General features: G+C 53.7%; 2 protein-coding genes across 2 annotated transcripts in view; both read right to left on the reverse strand.

Annotated features, from left to right (window-relative positions):
* CFAP65 (cilia and flagella associated protein 65) overlaps positions 1 to 1,510 on the reverse strand; it is a 40,433-nt gene extending 38,923 nt beyond the window's left edge. Inside the window, exons 1-2 of the mRNA XM_054478586.1 lie at positions 1,447 to 1,510; positions 476 to 521 (exon numbers count right to left, since the gene is read on the reverse strand). Coding sequence (XP_054334561.1) covers positions 476 to 521; positions 1,447 to 1,471 — 71 coding nt within the window. The 5' untranslated portion in view covers positions 1,472 to 1,510. The remainder of the gene's footprint in view (positions 1 to 475; positions 522 to 1,446) is intronic.
* Positions 1,511 to 14,299: 12,789 nt separating this feature from the next.
* IHH (Indian hedgehog signaling molecule) lies at positions 14,300 to 20,866 on the reverse strand. The gene is made up of 3 exons (XM_054478587.1): positions 20,028 to 20,866; positions 17,316 to 17,577; positions 14,300 to 15,745 (listed from the first exon to the last, which is right to left on the reverse strand). The coding sequence occupies exons 1-3, from the start codon at positions 20,340 to 20,342 to the stop codon at positions 15,087 to 15,089; spliced, it is 1,236 nt and encodes a 411-aa protein (XP_054334562.1). The 5' UTR covers positions 20,343 to 20,866; the 3' UTR covers positions 14,300 to 15,086.
* Between the last annotated feature and the right edge of the window lie 351 nt (positions 20,867 to 21,217).

Consider the following 21,217-nt stretch of genomic DNA (forward strand, 5'->3'; position numbering starts at 1 on the left):
AAGACAGAGTCTCACTCTGTTGCCCAGGCTGGAGTGCAGTGGCAAGATCTCGGCTCACTGCAACCTCCACCTCCCGGGTTCAAGCAATTCTCCCTTACAGGTATTTTAATTCTTACAACAGTTTATGATTACGTGTGACTTGCCCATTTATTTGGCCTAAAATGATCCTTTTTCAAGTTTGTCGTTCAGTTCCTTATTTTAATGTATTCAGATTTAGCAAACAATTTCATGATCACCCTTTAGGAATTTATACAGTTCCATCAGACACTCTCTTATCCCTCCCCCACCACCCACCAACACCCTTCCAAAGCGGAAGATTCTGTTGACCCTGGTTTTCTTAGTTGGCAACATGTCTAAACCCTCTGGAGGGGACCATCTAGATTCAGTCGTTCGTTCATTCACAAAGCACTTACTGAGTGCCTATTATGTACCAGGTACTGTGCTAGGCACCAGACAAGGCAGGCAAGGCTCCTACCTCCAATTGTCAACTGGACATTCAGATGAAATCAAAGAAATGTAAGCTGAGGAGACACAGAGAGAGTCCATTACTTTTCTGCCACGGGATGGTCTTGCAGCCCTGTCCTGACTCATTAATGCCTCTGACCTCAGGGGATTGTACAGACAGCTCCTGCCTCATAGCTCTGAAAAAGTCTCCACTCAACACATGAAACTATTCCAGAGAGTGCATAGAAGAGATGAGAGATGATGGGGTAGAAAGCTCGTCCAACCCAGGTCATAGGGCTAGGGAAGTGGTCCCAGGGCAAGGGACGCTGGGTGCCAGCATCTTCTCAGACTCTACGGGGATAGGCAAATTTCTCCATCTCCCGGAGCCTCAGTCTCCTCGCCTGTAAAATGTGGGTTATCCTGACGATTTCACAAAGTTGATGTGCAGCTCGAATGAAACAGAGGATTTGAAAAAGCACTTAACAAACCCATGTTATAGTAATTAACAACCATAACTTTCCCACTAGCCTGCACTATTCTTCCAAAAGACTCACACATCTGCAGTCGTTGTGAAGAGACTGGGCAAGCGAGGTTTTTTGTTTTGTTTTGGATTTGTTTTGTTTTAAATTGAAGTTTCCAATTTCGAGGACTTTAAAAAATATATATCATGAGCTTCCTTTATTTGCCTAATTGCTGATCTAAAAATCTCCAAGATGACCACTAGAAAACGTGGCAGGTCGTCGTACAGAGTCGAGGGAGAAAGAAATAGATGAAACAAAGGGGGACAAAATACACTTAGAGCTGTTTCTTCTTTCTCTTCGGGATCCTTAGTCTGATTGATCTCACCCAAGACTCAGTCCCATGGGGCTCTCTGAAGGGCACGGAGGGGACCTCTGGCCACGATTTCCCGAAGGATAGGGTCTCCCGGGACAGATACCTTCCCTGGCCACTCGCGCCGCTCCCTGGGACCCTGGGACCTTGGGACTAACGCTCAGAACTTACATCGCCTCCATATTGCCGTCTCCATAGATACAGGACGCGCAGGAAACGGCGTCTTCAGATATCCCAGGGCAACGACGGCAGCCCGAGTGAGTCAAGATTCGTAGAAGGCGAATGCGCCGCCCAATTTTATTTCCTATATTTAGTTTTGATTCCCTGACTTTTCCTGCTGGTAGTAACTGTGGGCTTCTACCTGTCGCGACATGGGAATGTAGAGCCTCCTAGTTGTCGTGACGTTCCAGCAATCATGACTTTAATTGACGACCAAATTCACAGGAAGCTACTCGGTGGGCTTGGCCCTCTGACATGCATAGAGAGAGAACCTCATTCTCTGTGATTGCAATTGTTAACTTAAAAGCAGCCCGCAGTTATTTCTTATTTGAATACTGCTTTGCAAATAGATCCCTTTTGCTGATGAGAGGGAATGGGTCCTCTGCGTTTTCTCCCAGCATTTCTTCTTGGTCAGCAACAAGAAAAATAACTCTTTTGAAGGGATCGGAAGGTTAACGTATAAAGGAATTATTATACATAATGTAGACTTTCGGAAGCCCATTGGTTCATTTGTTGGTATGTGTGTTGGAGGAAGGGTCCTATTTTGTGAAGACTCCTTAGTAGGTGAAGCTGAAAGTCTCAAAGTTCACTCTTGGGTAACTAAGGATGTTTTGCTCCTCAAGACAGTGAACCTGTTTCCTTTCAGATGGAAGGGGGGATGTGACTAGGGGGAGAGGGCTTAGTGTAAACACAGAAAATAAGCTATCATTTTGGGAGAGTTGGAGTTGACTTGTGAAAGGTGAAAGATGGACTGAGATGACAAAGTGGCCTGAGCTGGCTTGGGAGATCACATGGCCAGAGACTGGCAGGGCTGGAGGGAAGGGGCAGGCAGGGCGCCTGGTAAATTACGCCAGCAGGATCAGGAGTTTTCCGGGAATCAAAGAATGTGGCACTCAGTGAGCTTTTCTCTGGTTTTAACGGGATTCTCAGAATCTGAAACCTGCACTTTGGACATGACGACTTTTATGCTGTTTGTAGTTTCTATAATTATTTCCTTTTTGTTTTTCCCCAAATTCTTTTTGAAATGGTCAGCCTGACTCAGCTGGACCTTAGGGACAAGGAAAGGAACTGGTTCATTCTTAGGCGAAAATGAAATAGGGACTTTGGGGGCAGGGTTTGGTGTTGGCCCCAGGAATCTCAGTGGGAAAACCCCAAGGAGGAAGAACAACTCATGCTAAAGGCGTCCTTGTGCCTCTTCACTGGAGATTCTCCTTCCTGAGCTCTTGCCTGCTCAATGGTGGATTCTGGGTTTGGAAAAATTAAAGGGAATGGTTCCTCCTCTTAGCAGGGCCCCTGTAGCCTCTGCTTCTGTAGGCATCTAGCTGCCTCCTAGAAGCCCTGATGCCTAGTGACCGCAACTGACATCAGTGGACTCCTAGGGAGAAGCCTGTGTGCTGGACTTTGCCCAGGGAGGCACACACATGGAAAGAGGCTTCACAGGGGATTGAGCCTGAGGAGGGAAAAGAGGAAGCTGGTTTTGCTTTGAAACTCTCCCCTTCCAGGAGCCTGGAACCAGTGGAATAATGGGTCCTGGGACGTGTTGATCATATTTTCCCTGGACCCAAAAATAGATCATGGGGGAGGCGGCCAAGTGCGGTGGCTCACACCTGTAATGCCCACTCTTTGGCAGGCGGAGGCTAGTGGATCACGAGTTTGGTCAGGAGTTCAAGACCAGCCTGACCAACAGGGTGAAATCCTGCCTCTACTAAAAACATAAACATTAGTCGGGCATGGTGGCTCATGCCTGTAATCCCAGTTACTCGAGAGGCTGAGGCAAGATAATTGCTCGAACCTGGGAGGCGGAGGTCACAGTAAGCTGAGATCGCACCACTGCACTCCAGCCTGGGTGACAGAGCGAAACTCTACCTAAAAAAAAAAAAAAAAAAAAAAAATCACTGGGGAGAGTTTGCTGTTTGGTTCAAGGCTGGGTGACAATACAGAAAATTGATTATCAGGATGTAGGAGAAAGGAGGAAGGATGGAAGGGAGATGGCCTCAGATCCTCCTGGCCTGGAAGCTGGCGTGAGGAATAATAAAGGTAAAAGCACACTCCATGATTTGAACTTCGACACACATACAAACAAATATATTTTCTAAGCTTTTTTTCCCAGGTATCTTCCCACACCTCTATGCCCCCCATCATATAGAGAAGACCCAGGGCTGGGAAATCAGGCAGAACTGAGATTAATCCCAACTCTATTACTAACTGCTTGTGTGACCTTGGGCAAGTCACATGACCTCTCTGAGCTTCAGTTTCCTCATCTGTTACCTGGGGATAATTCTCAAAAGGCAGGTGGGAAAATTGGGTGATAAGATATGTGTAAAGTACTTGACACATGGTAGGCAATCAACAAAACCTCTCTCTCTCTTACACACACACACACACAGAGACTATTCACTAAATGGGAGGTCTCTGTAGGTAAGCCACTCAGCCTTCTGCGCACCTGCACCTCCTACAAGCATCCAGCCTCTCGGCTGCATGCTGGAAAAGTGGGAAGTTTTTGCCATCTTCATGTCCTCCTCCTTTGTTTCTCCAAGAAGGAGCCTACCTTGCTGCTCTGGGTGGAAAAAGACAAAAGGAGACACCAGGGTGCCTTGCTACCCAGTTACAAGTCCACCCAGATCCAGCACTTAGAAAGCCCTCTCCTGCCTTTCTCCATCCTGAGATTCTGACTCCATTTTGAGTGTTGGTTCTGGAATCAGTTTGTATTCAAGTTGTACTTGAGGGATGGAGGCAAAAAGGTCAGCTCTCCCCACAAGAAAGGATGAGTTCATGTCCTTTGCAGGGACATGGATGAAGCTGGAAACCATCATTATAAGCAAACTATCACAAGGACAAAAAACCAAACACTGAATGTTCTCACTCATAGATGGGAGTTGAACAATGAGAACACATGGACACGGGGAGGGGAACATCACACACTGGGGCCAGTCGGGGGTGGGGGGCTGGAGGAGGGATAGCATTAGGAGAAATACCTAATGTAAATGACGAGTTGATGGGTATAGCAAACCAACATGGCACATGTATACCTATGTAAAAAATCTGCACGTTGTGCACGTGTACCCTAGTACTTAAAGTATAATAAAAATAAAATAAAATAAAATGTAAAGGTATACCTTTAAAAAAAAAACAGAAAAAGAAAAGGTAGGCCCTCCCACAAAAGCTCCTGTTCTCAGAAATGAGTGAGGTGAGTATTCTCAGCCCAGTCTGGGGTGGGGGATAGAGAGTGAGAAAAGGCTGTAGCTAAGAGGGCCTCTGGGTACTTTAGGGCTGGATCTAGGAGCAGATAGAGGACTTTCTCTGCATTAGAGGGTCCTGGTCCCCTGCAGCTACTGTATTGGAGGGTGTTAAGAGACTGGTTGCAACTCCAGCCTGAAAGGGTTGCCAGGACCCAAAACTGGCAGGGTTTGGGGATAGACTGCCAAATGGCAAGCAAATTTAAAGGAAAACATTCCTTTCTGCCTGGGACCCCTATAGGATTTTCTTTTATTTCTTTCTTTTTTTTTTTTTGAAACGGAGTCTCACTCTGTCACCCAGGCTGGAGTGCAGTGGCGCAATCTCAGCTCACTGCAAGCTCCCCCTCCCAGATTCACGCCATTCTCCTGCCTCAGCCTCCCCGGTAGCTGGGACTACAGGTGCCCACCACCACGCCCGGCTAATTTTTTTTTTGTATTTTTAGTAGAGACAGGGTTTCACCATGTTAGCCAAGATGGTCTCTGTCTCCTGACCTCGTGATCCACCCGCCTCGGCCTCCCAAAGTGCTGGGATTACAGGCGTGAGCCACTGTGCCCGGCCAGGATTTTCTAACTCTCCTATGCAAACCAGGCCCCATAGATAACTTTCTCCCTCTATTCATTGTCTCCACCACAGGGTAGAAAGACATACAAGCTAATAGTAGGGGGATGGAGGAAAAATGACATGAAGTCTAATCTCAGAAAACTGAAGTTCAAGTCCTGGTTCCAGCTTTTAATAGCTGAGCAATGTCAGGAAAACGGTTAAACCTCCCTAAACCTGACTTTCCTGATCTGTAAAATGGGAACAAACAGGAATGTAATCAAAATACTTAACAATTGGTAAGGTGTGTGCACCTAGGAGCATGAGAATGGACCTGTGAGCTGGACACCAGCTGGCCTTAGAGCCAGAGCCAGGGTCCTGGAAGCCCACATTGTGCCAGGGTCATAAGGAAGCATGAGTAGTTTGGGGAGGGGACTGGAAGAGCGTCCAGGGCAATGTAGGGCTCAGTAAGTGACTGTTGGCCAGCTGGCACTAAAGTATTTCCAGATATAAACAACCAGTATAGCCATACTGTACTGGGTGCAAGTCAGACTTAGGGGCAAATCCCTACCTTATTAGCTACTGCATACACGGTTATTTCAACTGGAAGTCTTTCCCCTTCTTGATCCTCCTCACTGGGGGAGGAACTGTGAGCACAGCTAACTGCTTGTTTTCTTCTAGTCTAAGCACTGCTCCTTTTCTGTGGTAGCTGTCTCCGCTGCCTTCACCTACACAGTCTCCAGCTGGCTCTATGACCAGCACCACGGACAGCTCCTGCTGGCCAGGCCATCCCCCTTCCTCCTTCCTCCAACCTTCTATCGCCTCTTTCTCCACTTACCCTAATGCAGAAATCCCAAGGTCTGAACTGAATGAGAACACCCCTGAGGAGACAGTACAGTGGAGTGGCTAGGAAAAAGACTCTGGAGCCAAGCAGACTGGAATTTTAATCCCAAAACCATCAGCTATCAACTATATAATCTTTTCCTTCATTTCTATAAGAACCAGGTTCCTCATCTGTAAACAGGCAAACCTATAACTGCTACCTCAAAGGTTATGAGGTTTATGGGAGACAAAAGAATTAAGAAACTTAGCACAGTGCCTGGTCCATTACAGGTTCTGAGTAAATGAAAAACACTATTATTCTGTGACTTTCCATCTTACTTAATTCCTCAAACCTTCTTCCAGTCCACTTCTGACTACAGCCGTCTTACCAGCTCAGTGTGGCTGGCCTTCCCCAGTGTGGAAGTCAGCCTGGACTCAGGTATGGCAAGAGAGCCCACCTTTGACTGGTCCATGAGATTCTATGTTTGTTAGTTATTTTTGCATTTTAAAAATTTCAAGTTAATTTTATTATTTTTCTTTTTAAAATTATTATTATTGTTACCCAGATAGGGTCTTCTTCTGTTGCCCAGGCTGAAGTACAGTGGCACAATCATGGCTCACTGCAGCCTTGACCTCCTGGGTTCAAGCGATCCTCCTACATCACCCCCTAACCACCACCCAATCTGCCACCACCAGTAGCTGGGACTACAGGTGCGAGCCACCATGCCAGACTAATTTTTTTTTTGTACTTTTGTTTTGCCATGTTGCCCAGGCTGGTCTTCAACTCCTGGGCTCAAGTGATCCTCCTGTCTTGGCCTCTCAAAGTACTGAGATTACAGGAGTGAGCCACCGCTCTAGCTGAGTTAATTTTAGATGTACCAAAGGTCACAAAAATAGTACAGACAGTTTTCATAAATACTTCTCCCACCTTTCCCTTACATTAACATCTTACATGACCATAGAACAAAACCAGGAAATTAACCTTGATATGTTGATACACAAATGCTGTTAACAAAAGTATGGCATTTAGATTTCTCAAGTTTGTCCATTAGTGTTCTATTCCTGTTCCAGTAGCTAATTGAGGATCCCACTTGGCAGTTAGTTTTCATGCCTACTTAGTATCCTTCACCGTATCCTGAGTCTTTCCTTGCCTTTCATGACTTAACTCTTTTCAAGAATACTATCAGTTATTTTGTAAAAGGTTCATTCTGGGTTTGTGTCATGATTTCTCATGATTAAAGTGAGGATAACACAGAGGTGATATGCCCTTCATTATCAGTGATGCTAACTTGATAACTTGGCTAAAGTGGTATCTGCTGGGATTCTCCACTGCAAAGTTGCTATTTCTCTCTCTTTTTAGATTTTGATCATCTCCATCTTTTGCTTCTCTAGGATTAATAGGTTGAAACCAAGAACCCTGTCCTCACACTATCCTTTCCACCCCTACATTACCAATCACTCTCCCAAGCCACACCCATTCCCTATCATCTACCTGGTTCCTTTTCTCTGAGTTTTTCCAAGTTGTCCATTCAGAAGTGTGTGCAGAAGCCAGATGCAGATGCACCTGGAATTTGTTAGGGGAACAGGGTACTTTCTGAACCTTCTTGCTGAGGTCCTGCATTTTCGGCTTGCAGGGACATTCTGAGCAAATGTGGCCAGCAACGGTCCACAGGCAAGTCCAACCCCATTCCCAGCTCTGGCTGCAACCCTTGAGCACTTTCTTCAACATTTAACGTTTGGGTTTTAAAAATATCTAATCACATTTCTCTCCAATCAGCCATGTATAACTTCTTGCTAATCACAAGCTTGTATCCATGAGCTTCCTTCCTTCTAGAATCACTGCAAAGCTCCTTGCTTCTGTGGAGGTCCTGCCAGAAGGGCAGACATGCAGTTGATTTTTTCAATCAACTGAATGTGGAGAGATGTGCTCATCCAATCCTCCCCTTTGTCACCATCTCCATCTGCCCCAAGTTTATTCCATTTCAGAGTTTTCTTGTGCTGCCCCTTCAGATGACAAAGGGTTAGGCCATACCTCCTCCAGGCTCATGCAATCTCCATTTTTAAAAGCCTTTATGCCAAATTGTGTTTTGAGGCTCTGGAAAGCCTCAAGAGATGCCTTCATTAGTCCACATTCCCTCTTTGCCCTTTGTCGTGGTTACCATTGCTGTGTAAGGAGTTACTCCAAAATGTCAAGGTTCCAAACAGCCATTTTATTTTGTGGTTTTGTGAATCAGGAATTCAGAAGCAGCTTGGCCATGTAGTTCTAGCTTGGGTTCTCTCATGCGGTTGCATTCAGAGGTTGGCCAGGGCTGCAGCCATCTGAAGGCCCAACTGGGCTGAATGTCCAATATGGTGCACTCCCATGGCTGACAATTGGCTCTGGCTGTTAGCTGGGATGTCAGCTGGACCATGGACTGGAACACCTCTCTATAGGTTAGGTGCACACACTCTCCAGCATGGCAGTTTTAGTGTGGAACCAGGCAGAAGCTGCATGGCCTTTCTGACCTAGCCTCAGACCAGATTTGTGGTAGACAAGGCATCTCTACAGGAGAAGTGTCAAAGAATTTGTGGACACATTTTGACCGTCCCCACTCCACCTCCCCCCCCGCCACCCAACCCTATCCTGGATCTCCTCACAGCACCTAGAACATTATTCCTCCAGCACTCTCTTCTCTAATAGGGTTCTGGTTACTCCCAGGCTCACCAGTCCTTTAGGCTGAGGTGAGGAGTATGTCCCTCTCGTCCCCTTGGTTTGCTGCTGCGGGAGACTCGGGTTCTTGTCTGCTAATGTTTGATTTTAAGAAAATGACTTCACCTCTCTGGGCCTCTGTTTCTTCAACTGCAAAGTAGAAATTAGGAACAACCTCATGTCACACACTGTTAGGATGAGAAAAGATCATGTAAATACCACACGTAGCGCACCTAATCCATAGTAGGTGCATAGTAGATTATGGAAGAAATGGCTGTGGGCGAGGCATTTTCCCTCTTGGGGCCTTGCTTTATTTATGTCTGAAATGGGGATAATAATTCCCCTATTCTGCTTCCCCATACAGACGAGAGAGCTCTTAAATAGGCTGCAGGGAAAGCCAGCCCAGAGGTCAAATCCTGGCCCAGCTGGGATGTGCATGCGTGCCAGGCAGCAGGTGTGACTCAGGCCGGTGAGGCGCTCAGGGCGGGGCTATATCTACCCAACTGAGCCTTATCAGATCCGGGCTCGCCACACTTGGCCCCGTGAAACAAAGAGGCTTTGAGAACCAAGCTGAGGTGTGGGAGGTGCCGAGCCTCAGAAGGCACAACCACCTAGGGGCCAGAGGGCACAGGCTGGGGAGCTGCCACCACCTACCCTGCCAAGGAGGTTTGCCCTGAAGGGGCGCCCCACCCCCCCAGGTGGGAAGCTGGGTCTGTGTTCTCCAGAGAAGGCCTCCATTGCTGGAGCCCAGCCCTCTTTGGGGCACTACCTGCTGGGGCATTTCCCTCCAGGCCCTCAACTCCACTCCTGCCATGGAATACAGCATTTCCCTCCTGGCCCTCAACTCCACTCCTGCCATGGAATACAGCATTTCCCTCCCCTACCTCCCATTTTGAAGTCTCCCCTCATCAAACTTCTAGCCCCAACTACACTGGCTCCCAGTCCCCGGGCATGCCCTGAACTTCCCCTCTGTACATCTGCTCCTGATGATCCACCCACCTGCCCTTGCCCAAGTCACTCATACCCCTGAAGACCCAGGCCAACACCAACCCCAGGAAGTCCCTGAGCATTGCGCATCCTGCCCCCAGTCCTGTCTAATCGCTCTGCACTTCCTCTGGTGTCACACTGTATGGAGCTTCTCTCTGAATCTTCATCCCTGGCAGAATCTGCTGAGCCTGGCAGAAGCCCAGGCCCACCAGGACCAGAACTGATGGTTGTAAAAGTTGTACACTGCACAATGGCTCTAGGCTGAGGGAGCAGGGGGACTGAAATCCAGACACGCTCGGAAAGCCCCAGCATATACCCTGCACTAGAGTCTCTTCTAAATGGACTTCCTGCTGCTGGCACCAGACCAGGAGAGCTGCCTTTTCTAGTTGAATATCCCTGAGGGGGCACTTCTTACTAAATATTTCAATGGAGAGCTCCTATTTCCAGTTCCCACACAGGTGGCATAGGTGCTAGCAGCAGGCTCTGCTGCCTAAAGGATGTGTGCATTGGGTTCAGCCCTTTCCAACACAGGACCACTCACTGTCAGAAGCCATTCCACCCTGAGACCTGTGTCTCTTAGGGAAGATGGCTGAGTGCAGGCCTGCAGGGCTTCCAAAGAGCCATGCCAGCAGTGAGTGGGGCTTTCCAAACAAAAGAGAGGAGGCTGTAAGGCCAGCTTGAGGAAGGGTACTTACAGAGAGGCCCCAGCACAGCCAGATAGGGGAACCAGGATGCAGTGAGCTTCTATAGAAGGTAACTGGCCCAGGCAGCTCCAGATGCCTCGCAGCCAGGAAGTTCCCCCATTGTGACTCCTGGACCCTGACACTCCAGGGCCTCCCAGGGACCTGTGGACTTAGGCATAGGTCTGGCATTTTGCCTGGACTGGGATAGCAGAGGCTACTCTGAATTTCTTTCCCATACATTTCTAAGATAGAGCAGAGAGGCAGGCAGACAGAACAGGTGCCTGGAGGGTCCCTTGAACCGAAGTAGACCCTTGGATGACAGGGAGAGAGTATATCTATACAGGAAAGCCCTGGACATCACCCTTACAGGTGCAGCCACTAAAGCCAAAGAAGACCAAGGTTCAAGGTCAAGGATGCTGGTGGTGGGGGAGCTGGATTTCCTACTTAAAACCCCCGAAGTTGACTTGGGCCCTTTTCTCATCCCCCTGGCTCATCCAACCCAGGCTTCCATCCTGGCCATTCTATTGCCTAAGTATCTACAATCCATCACCTTCTTTACGACCCTAGAGCCACTTCCCTAGTCTAGGACACCAACTCCCCAGTAGTGCTTCCATGATTGTCCTCTCTGGTCTGCCCTCCATACTGTAGCCAGATGAGCTTTTGGAAGCAACCTAGTCATGAGCTTCCCCTGTTTGAGGGCCCCCGGGATTGAGTCCTATTGCGTGCAACACAGGCTCTGTGTCATCTGCCTCCTGCCTACCTCTCCACTTTGGCTTTTGCCAAGCCCACATGACCCACATAGCTTTACCATGCTGGCCTAATGGTGGTTTCTCTAAGCCCTCAAGCCCCCAAACCTTTGATTTAACTATGTCCTTAGCCTGGATCTCTTCCACATGCTTGCCAGGCAAACTCCTTCTTGCCCCATGTTGTAGCATCCTCGTCTTCAGGAAGTCTTCCTAGTCACCAGCCACTCCATGGTGCTTCAGTAGCCACTGTGAGGATGTCAGCCACAGCAGTTAGTGCACCATGCGGATATCCCTGTCTCCCACACTTCTCCCTCCCAACTTAGGAGTTTGCTGAGGGCAGGCACTGCCTCTTTCCCCCAACTCGGGCACAGTGCCTGACATGGAGTGGCATCTATTAACACTGACTATGAGATTGGCCGGCTGCGGTGGCTCACGTCTGTAATCTCAGCGCTTTGGGAGGCTGAGGTGGGCAGATCATTTGAGGGCAGGAATTTGAGACCAGCCTGGCCAACATGGCAAAACCCCATCTCTAATTTTTTGTAAAAATACAAAAAATTAACTGGGTTTGGTATGGCACACGCCTGTAATCCCAGCTACTCAGGAGGCTGAGGCAGGAGAACTGCTTGAACCTAAGGCAGAGGCTGCAGTGAGCCGAGATCATGCCACTGCACTCCAGCCCGGGTGACAGAATGAGACCCTGTCTCAAAAAATAAATAAAATAAAATAAAATAAAATAAGCATTGACTATGAGTGAACATCACAGTTCTGGATGCAGCAGCCTTGGGGGCTAAGCTTGGGCCCAAGTGGAGAAGCAGGCATTGGATCTGCACTGCCTGGGTCTGGGTGGTGCAAATGACCCTCCTCTGGGTCTCAGCATTGTACAGAGGATGGGAGAGATTTGGGCCACCACACTGCAGACGTGAAAGATGATCTCCAGGCTGTCTCCTTGTTTCTTCATATCTGGGCCCAGAATTCCAGGAAAAGCTGTAGGGTCCCATTCCACCCCAAATTTGTTCTTTTGAGGGCCTGAATTCATACAAAGTTCTTTGCTGAATCTTTGCAGTCTTTGTCTGACGAATGAATTTGTTCCCTGAGGAGGCCCATCTAGAACAGAAAGGTCTAAGGACACCAAATGGCTCTGTGTCTGCTGGACCACATGTGTCCAACCCCAGTAGGAAAGGCACCCCCCCACTCCTTCCCCCGTGAGCTGGAGAGTCATCTACTGCATGCATCCACACTCACCAACAACTTGTCACTGCAATCTGATCTCCCAGGTAGAATGTCTACAGGGAGAGAATGTGTGAATGAATGGACAGGAGCATCTTGACCTTGGCCTGATATTTCTCACTGTGAATGAGTTCATGAACATTTTGGTCCCTGTGAGCCTGGTCAGTAAGAGTCTGCCACAGAGAGATGGGTCCACGCTACATGTGTTGACAAAGCAGATTTCCAGACCTCAAATGCTGAGTGCGACCTTCCAGAGAGAACCTGAGTTCCCCAGGGAAAAAGCTTGGGGATAAAAACAATGGACCCAAGAGCCAGTCTGGAAGGATTCAAATTCTGCTTCTGTCACTTGCTGTGTAATCTTGGGCAAGTTTCTTAACCTCCCTGTGCCTGTGTGTTCTCTTCTGGAAAGTGGTAATATTAAACAAAGTACATACCACATAGGGTCATTATGAGCATTAAGTGGGCTACTGAGTGTAAAGATCTAGAATAATGCCTAGCAATGGCTAGTCATCAAAAATGATAGCAGTTATCAGTACAGCCAGTGGGGCCCTATTTCTCCAGATGACACAGACCCCAGAATAATGGTTTTTTCTGGCATTTTCTTCAGTGGATGTGAGGACAGGGTAAACTAAGAGTCTGAACAGTCATCCCCACCATTTTCAACACAGTCATCTGTGTGAGAGGACAGAGCCTGGGCAGTGGCACACTTCAACAACTGGCTCCCCAAGGTGGGGGGAAACCCTAACTGGTAGTCTCTGCCAATTTCCAGAGTTCTATGGCCACTGTGCCTATTTCAACTGACTCACAAAACTCCTGAAAATTTTGTACCACTGGACCCAGAATCTCAGCTTATCTGTAGTGAGTATAGAAAAACTTGCCTTGGGATGGAGAGATGGAGGGAAAGTAAAGAAGGGGATCATGCTGTCTTGGCAGTAAACCAGGCCTCCTCTGGACTAAGCAGCAGTTCTTAAGTGTGGCCCACGGACCATCTGCTATGTTTGGGGTGTTTGCAAAACTAAGCTCCTGGGCTTTGCACTGGATCTATTAAAGTGGAATCCTGGGCCAGTCGTGGTGGCTCCTGCCTGTAATCTCAGCACTTTGAGAGGCCGAGGTGGGTGGATCACGAGGACAGGAGATCAAGACCATCCTGGTTAACACAGTGAAACCCCGTCTCTAGTAAAAATACAAATAAAAATTAGCCAGGCATGGTGGCGGGTGCCTGTAGTCCCACCTACTCAGGAGGCTGAGGCAGGAGAATGGCGTGAACCCAGGAGGCAGAGCTTGCAATAAGCCAAGATGCGCCACTGCACTCCAGCCTGGCCAATAGAGTGAGACTCTGTCTCAAAAAAAAAAAAAAAAAAAAAAAAAAGTGGAATCCTGGAAGCGGGGCCAGGAATGATCTTTAAACAAGCTTCCCAGGTGATCCTGACATTTGAGAACTGCTAGATTAGGGATCTCTGACCTGTCCGAGAAGTCAGAATAGCCCACAAGACAAATGTGAAGTTTACAGAATCTTTTCACACTGTGGTCCATTACCAACAGGGAAGAGTCAGAAGCCCACGCCCTGAGAGCACAAGGGCATGGTTATAGATGAGTGAGGTGACCATGGACTAGTCATCTCTGTTCTCTCTGGGGTCCATCCTTGTTTGGGGTAAACAGTTAGGTCAGTGTGGGAAGGCCCTGCCCTGTGCAGAGCACAGCTCTCTGTAGGGGCTTTGCAGAGCTACTGGGTGGGAATGGACCTGCAGTGAGGGTAGGAGGCCTGGAGTTTTTGTCCTTGGAGGAAGGTGAGCCAGGCCTCTCCGAGCAGGGGAGAAAACCCTGGACACACCCTTCCAGGGCTCCAAACTATCCGTGAGCATCCTGGACTCTGTGGCTCTAACAACTTAAATAATTTTTATTACAAAAGGAAGAAAAGACCAAAACATCCCCAAAATTCTCACATGGGCTTCCCCCTCCGTGCCAATAAATAAGGTATGGGAGACTGACCAGCGGAGGGGGTGGGGATCATGGTTCAGCAGAAGGGGGAGCTTAGCCGGGGCGGGGGGTGGCAAGCACATCCAACCCACCTCCCCCAGTCCCCGGCACTACAGTCGCATTGGCCAGAACACAGAACTCTGCCCACAGACAGCAACAGTCTCTGGATGTGTCTTGAGGAGTGTGGCCGGGGAGGAATGTCATACCTCAGAATGGCCAGGATGGCTGCCCCACCCCTGTGGCCTTCCCAGTTCTGGACAACATTGGGTCCAGCCAGCTCCATGCTGGCTCCCAGGGAATTTAGCAGCATCAACTGAGGTGCAAGCCCACCCAAAGGGGCCTAAGACAGATGGAATGGGCCCTCCCCAATGGGGGAGGCAGAGTATGAAAACTCATAGTGAGAGCAGGCTGAGTTAGGAGTCGCCGTGCCAGCCTCAAGGTCTCTAGGAGAGAGGGGTCAACAACCACCCCCTCGCCAGCTCAGCTTGCAGCTCTATGACTACACCATGACGGGGGTGGGGGAGGCTGGTGTTGCCCAGTCAAGTCTCAATGGTGTATCTTCATGGCAGAGGAGATGGCAGGAGCCAGTGCCCCCCAGCTCAGGTCCTTTCCAGGGCCAGCTCCCTCCTGGCTGAGAGGCTTCTGGACCCAGTACAGCAGTTCCAGGAGGGCAGCGGTGGAGTCCTTTCAGCTCCCTGCCCCAGACATGCCCAGTGGGTGGAAGCTGCCCTCTTCTAGCAGGAGACGCCCCAGGCGGTAGAGCAGCTGGGGGTACCAATGCACACCCTCCCCCGGGGTCCAGCTGCCCCACGCCAAGCTGTGAAAGAGTCTCAGGGGCCAGAAGGCCAACTGAGCCAGATGGTGGTCAGCCACGGCCGCGAAGCAGGATGCCACCACATCCTCTACCACCAGTGTCCCGTGCCTTGTGAGCGGGGCATAGGCCCCGAGGGCCACGTGTGTAGAGACAGCTGCCACACGGGCAGGCTGCAGGCCTGGCACCCCAGCCACCAGCACGTACTGGCCAGGCTGCACGTGGCTGGCAAATGTGGCCCGGAAGCGGGCTGCCGGCTCCGTGTGATTGTCAGCCGTAAAGAGCAGGTGAGCGGGTGTGAGTGCCAGGCGGCGTGGGGGGTCCTGAGTCTCGATGACCTGGAAGGCTCTCAGCCTGTGGGGCTCGCGGTCCAGGAAAATGAGCACATCGCTGAAGGTGGGGCTCCCGTCCTCCCCCATGGCCAGCACACGGTCTCCCGGCCTCACGGCTGACAAGGCCACACGCGCCCCACTCTCCAGGCGTACCTGGGCTCCGGCAGGGAAGCAGCCGCCCGTCTTGGCTGCGGCCGAGTGCTCTGTGGGAGAAAGGGACATGAAGGTGTTACTGCTGCGCAGCTCAGCCTCCTGGTCACAACGACCCTCCCTTGGCCACCCCAGCCAGCCAGAGCTCCTCTTGCTCCCAGAGAGCCCCCGTCACCATATCCTGGCTCCTGCCCCCCACTTCCTATGCAGGCTTGAACCGATACTTCACTGCCCCCATCCCCTTACTCCAATGTGATCTTCTGTGACCCCCTCCCCAGCCTAATACTTTGCCAACGAGAGGAGCATAGTGGGGCTCCAAGACCCAGTGGATGAGAAGGAAAGGGCTACCTCATGGAGGGGGGATGTTGCTTATCTCCTCCGAGGCCTAGATGTTCTGTTATTTCTCACCCCTTGCTCAGACACTTCCCAAAAATTGCCCTCTCAGGCTGACTCCCCAGGTTCTGTAACAGAGCTGGACCTTTGAATGTAGGGATGTGAGAGGAGCCCACCCAATGGGGCGAAGGCAGACTCCTGGGCAGCCTCCAAGTGAATGTTTGGGTCAGGAGCAGGCCAGGGGCGAGGACACAGTCATCATCTTCAGTTCATGCGCTGAGTCCCTGTGCAGGGACAAAACACTGTGGCATCAGCAGGTGAGCAGGAGAACAGTGTTTGGGGGTCAGGAGTAATGAATGGAAGTGGTTGTCGTGGGTCAATGTTTGCAGTGAAGGGTGGATGGGGCTTGCAGTAGACACAGTTGGCAGGGGAAGTATTGAGTGGAAGGTTCAGGGTATGGTTGTGGGTCAGGGTAGGGTCAGGAATATCAAAATGTGGGCCTGGGCTCAGTGTGCGGGTCTATGAGAGTGCAACTACTACACGCTGCCAGTGTGAAAGGCTGAGCCAGCAGCCAGGTGGGGTTTGGCTGGGAGCCACACAGGAACCATTTGGAGCCTCCATGGCTGGGTTCAGTGTAGGTGACAGGGTGCTGACAAGACTTGAGGGAGGGGTGAGGCCCCAGTGCCTGCCAATTCTGATCAACAATGCGGCCAATCTGGGAAAATCCACTTTATTGAGTCCACTTTGTTTAGTCTGGCTCTCCTGGCTGGCTTTGCCCCGAAATGTCCAGCTTCAGGGCACAAGGGGAGAGGTTGGGGACGCCTGCGCCCCAGGAAGGGCTGACCTGCAGCTGGGTGGTGGGTGCTGAGCCTCTGGGCTCCTGGTCAGGCATGCAGGTGTCTGGGCATACCCCAGCCCCTGGCCCCACCACCCGTCGTGTTCTGTGCCAGGTGGGGTGGGGAGGCCTTGTCTGGCAGCCTGGCTTCCTCCATCTGTCCAGCTTGCTCTGTCTTGCACCTCCTGTGGCAGGCTCTGGACTGTGGGCCACCAGGTCAGCACCCAGCAGCCCTGGGACAGGGCCCTATCTCCCTAGGTTCCTACCATGACACTACCAGGCATGGGATGAGCAGGCAGTCACGGTCAGGAGCAGCCTTGGAGAGCGCCGCTGATGTCCTCTTCCCCCATCCCTGCCTCCATTCCCGGGCAGGCCTCTTCACCTTCTCGGCACTACGCCTCCTGCCCACGCCCTGCGGCCCCGGCCCCGGGCCCAGCCCCCCGGCGGCGGCTCACCGGACTTGACGGAGCAATGCACGTGGGCCTTTGACTCGTAATACACCCAGTCAAAGCCGGCCTCCACTGCCAAGCGCGCCAGCAGTCCATACTTATTGCGGTCGCGGTCTGATGTGGTGATGTCCACCGCGCGGCCCTCATAATGCAGGGACTCCTCTGAGTGGTGGCCGTCCTCGTCCCAGCCCTCGGTCACCCGCAGCTTCACACCGGGCCACTGGTTCATCACTGAGATAGCCAGCGAGTTCAGGCGGTCCTTGCAGCGCTGGGAGAGGAATGTGTGCGAAATCAGCGAGAGCGAAATCAGCCGGAGGAGCCGGCCGAGGTGCAGGTGTAGGCGCAGCCTCGCCCAGAACTCTCTCGCCACACCCACGGGAGCTGGAAGCCCAGGAGGATGCTGTCCCTCTCCCTTGGGAACAGAGAGCCCTGAAGTTCTCCCTCCCTAGCATGCAGCCGCCCCCGGGGATCTGGACCGCACGGCGGTATCACAAATCTGGAGGAGGCATGGAGGCAAGCGCCCTGGCGGCGCCTTTTCTGGTAGGTGGAGGTCTCCTGCCTCCTGTGCTGTCTTCAGCTCCGGGTACCCATCCCTCCGCAGACAGGACTACACCTTTCAGCGCCCGGTCCCTCTGTGCCTCCAAGGCAGGAGGGCCAGCCAGCGGCCGGGAGGGAGGAGTGGCCGCTGAGCCGACTGCCTGCGGCGGGCCTGCGAGGCGTGCAAGGCCCGAGGTGCCCAGTAGGTGTCACCGCAGCCTCAGGGCTGAGGCCTGGGGACGACGGGCTCTGGAGGCGCGGCAGGTGCAGAGCGTCTCGGTAGCTTCAGGGGGTGTGTTGGAGGGGAATCGCCGGCCTACCTGGATCCCTCGAGCACCACCGAGGATTCCTGCCGGGACCCTCTTATAATCCGAAACCGGCCCACACCCCCAGAGATGACAGGGCCAGGGAACCAGAAACCGGCGGACTAGCACCAGGGCCGCCCAATGAGGGGTCACATGCAGCGTCTTCCTCTGCAAGGCGCATAAAGGGCTGACAATCCCAGACCTCCAGGACCTCTGCACCGGTGCCCCGCCCCTATACCGTAGGAAGGAACTCCATAAACCAAGCTTCTGATCTCAGGGAGCCAGCTCCACCATCCTCCTCACGTGGAGTTGGGGTAGAGCCGCGCCCTAGGGGAAGGACCGAAGCGGTCATCCTTGGTTGCTGCCTCCTGGTGTGCCTGGGTCCTGAGAGCCCAAGAGACTGTGCAGCTGACTCTGAGAAGAAGAAGCTGGGGCCGGGGCCTCGGTCTGAGGGGAAAGGCCCTTCCGCCATGCCTCCACTCTGAGATTCGAGGCGCCAACAAGTGTGGGCAGCCCAAGTCTCAACCTACCCCCACCCTGCAGAGCCCGGGCCTCACAGACCCTTGGACTCAGCCTGCCAGGAGCCAATAGCAGCTACAACCCAGGGCCTCGCAGGTCCTCGCTGGTGCACAGCCTGGCTGGGGGTGCTTACTGCCCAGGGAGGGAGCTCTGCTTGCTCCTTTGTAGACTCTGCCGTCAGGCTTCTAGCCCCCCACCTATGCCCGCCTGCAGCCCTGGTTCCCCGCCTCTCTCCCTCACCGCCACCGCCCCCTCTCGGGTCCAGAGCCCGGGCGTGCGCTGTCAATGATTGCCCAGCCCGTGGCCCGGATCCTTATCTGCATTCCTCGGCGCCCGGCCCGGCCCGGCCACCAGCCAACCTTCGGCCCCGACACTGGCCGGCCAGCCCCGGCGCCAGGGTGCATGCTGAGGGCCCTGAGTCTAGCTGCTCTTCCCAACGGATCTAGAAAGCCAGGGGCCTGCTTTCAGGAGGAAGCCTCGGGAGACCCCGAAGGAAGGGGGTGAAGGTCTCTCCCCTCGCGGACCTGGCTGCTAGGAAGGAATTTGCGCCTCTAAGCTTGGGTGGAGCGCGGGTCCTGCTCCCAGCATGCAGAGACTAGCGTCAGCCCTGGTCCCTGCCTCCCTCGGCATCTCAGCCCCTCTCTTCCACTCCTTCTCGTCCCCACCACCAAGCCCAGGAATCCCCTAAGCCCAGTCCCAGAGCCCGAAGGCCCCAATAACCCACCCTTCCACTGCAGTAGCACCCCTCAGCTCTCCGGACAGACACGTGGGCTCGCTGGGCAGGTTCCCTTTCCCACCTCCGCCTCCCTATTCAACTCTTCCTCGCTGTTCTTAACCGCAGACCCAGCCGGGACGCTGCTCCTGGAAGGGGCAGCCCATAGAACCAAGAGCGCACAGGAAGGAAAGGCCGTGGTGCCCCTACGCACCCAGAGATTCTTTGCCTCAGGGGTGCCGAAAAGTTTCAAAATGAAAGGGGCACAGCTGTGCAGAAGGTTAGGCCAGGAGGGACTGCGTGGGTCCTGGAGGCGCAGGAGGCAGACGGGTAGAGGTACCTCCGGGTGCAGCGTCTGGCTGAGCTGCCAGTACTTTGGGGCAGAGGAGCCGCCGCCAACCTGCTGGGTTGTGGGGCTTGGCAGCGGGGAGCTCTTCTAGCAGTCTCCGCCGGGCTTGGGGATGCCGACACTCCTGCCTGGACCCCTGGCCAGCCCATCTTGGGCAGGAGGCAGCGGGGCTTGGCGAGAGGGGCAGGTGCCAGGGAGCGTGCCAGCCAGTCGAGAAAAGGTGCCAGGGGGTGGGTAGGGCCGGGCAGGTGGCGGTGCTTCGGTGGCGGCGCGCTGGTAGGGCGGATCGCGCTCACCTGGGTCATGAGGCGGTCGGCGCCTGTGTTCTCCTCGTCCTTGAAGATGATGTCTGGATTGTAATTGGGGGTGAGCTCCTTGAAGCGCTCGGAGCTGCGAGCGATCTTGCCTTCATAGCGTCCGCTGGCGCCCAGGGTCTTCTCGGGCACGTTGGGGCTGAACTGCTTGTAGGCGAGCGGCACGAGTTTGCGCGGCGGTCGCCGGCGGCTGCCCACCACCCGGCCCGGCCCGCAGCCCCATGCCGCCGGCACCACCAGCAGCAGCAACAGGAGCAGGCAGAAGTGCAGTCGGGGCCGGATCCGGGCGGGAGACATGGCCAGGGAGCCCGGGGGAGCGGCGGGCGAGGTCTCCTGGTGGACTGATGGGCAGGCGCGTCGACGGGAGCGCTGCGGGGGCTCAGGCGTCCGGGTGGCTCCGGGGGGCTCCAGGCGGGGGCGCCATGGGCGGCGCGGTGCGGCCAGGGCCGGCGGGACTCAAGTGCGGGGCGGGGGCCCGGGGCCCGAGCTGGTGGCGGCGCGCTGTCCCCCTCGGCGCCTCGACTCTGAGCTGCCGGGCTCGCCGGCCGCCAATAAATAGGCCGGCCCGTTTGTTTTGGCAACGCGGCGGCGGCGGGGGGCGGCGGGCGGCGGGGCTGCGGGCCGCCGGGCTGGGCTGGGCTGGCCGGGCCGGCGGGCTGCAGGGCCCCGCGGTTAGCACCCCGGCCCGGCGGTCAGGCGGCTCGGGCGGAGCGGGAGCTGCTGCCGTCTGCGGCGCAGCCCGGGGCCGAGTGAGAGGGGAAATGGAAGAGATCCGGGCTCGGGCCCCGCGCAGACCGCACCCTACCCATGTCCCTGCCTCCTGTGCGCTCGACAGCGAACCTGCAGCAAGGGCAGCACAGCCTCCTCCCCCTCGGGCGGGCGGCCCCGGCACTAGCCAGCCCTCGTCCCGCTCGCGCCTCCGCCGCGCGTCCGCCCGCCCGCTGCCCTCTGCGCCCCCTGCGCTGCCCGAGTTTGCCCTCCCCGCCTGGACGCGCCCCACCCCGCCCTGGCCTCGCCTACCGGCTCTTCGCGGCTCTGGGGTGCCCCGCCAGGCGCAAACCTCCCGGACAGGAGCTGCCACCCCCACGGAGACCGCAACCCACGGCGCGGCCGGACGCGAGGGGCGGGGGGCAGTGGCCGGACCGCACAGCCGCCTACGGTGTCCCCTGCGG

This window comes from Pongo pygmaeus, chromosome 11 (assembly GCF_028885625.2).
Source record: "Pongo pygmaeus isolate AG05252 chromosome 11, NHGRI_mPonPyg2-v2.0_pri, whole genome shotgun sequence".
In the NCBI taxonomy this organism is placed as follows: Eukaryota; Metazoa; Chordata; class Mammalia; order Primates; family Hominidae; genus Pongo; species Pongo pygmaeus.

What these genes read in the sequence shown, in the direction of transcription:
- IHH (XM_054478587.1), bottom strand. Translation starts at nt 20,342, where the DNA reads ATGTCTCCCGCCCGGATCCGGCCCCGACTGCACTTCTGCCTGCTCCTG. An exon ending in CCGACCGCCTCATGACCCAG is followed by an intron (nt 17,578 to 20,027) that starts GTGAGCGCGATC and finishes TTCCTCTCCCAG; the next exon opens with CGCTGCAAGGACCGCCTGAA. An exon ending in GCATTGCTCCGTCAAGTCCG is followed by an intron (nt 15,746 to 17,315) that starts GTGAGCCGCCGC and finishes TTTCTCCCACAG; the next exon opens with AGCACTCGGCCGCAGCCAAG.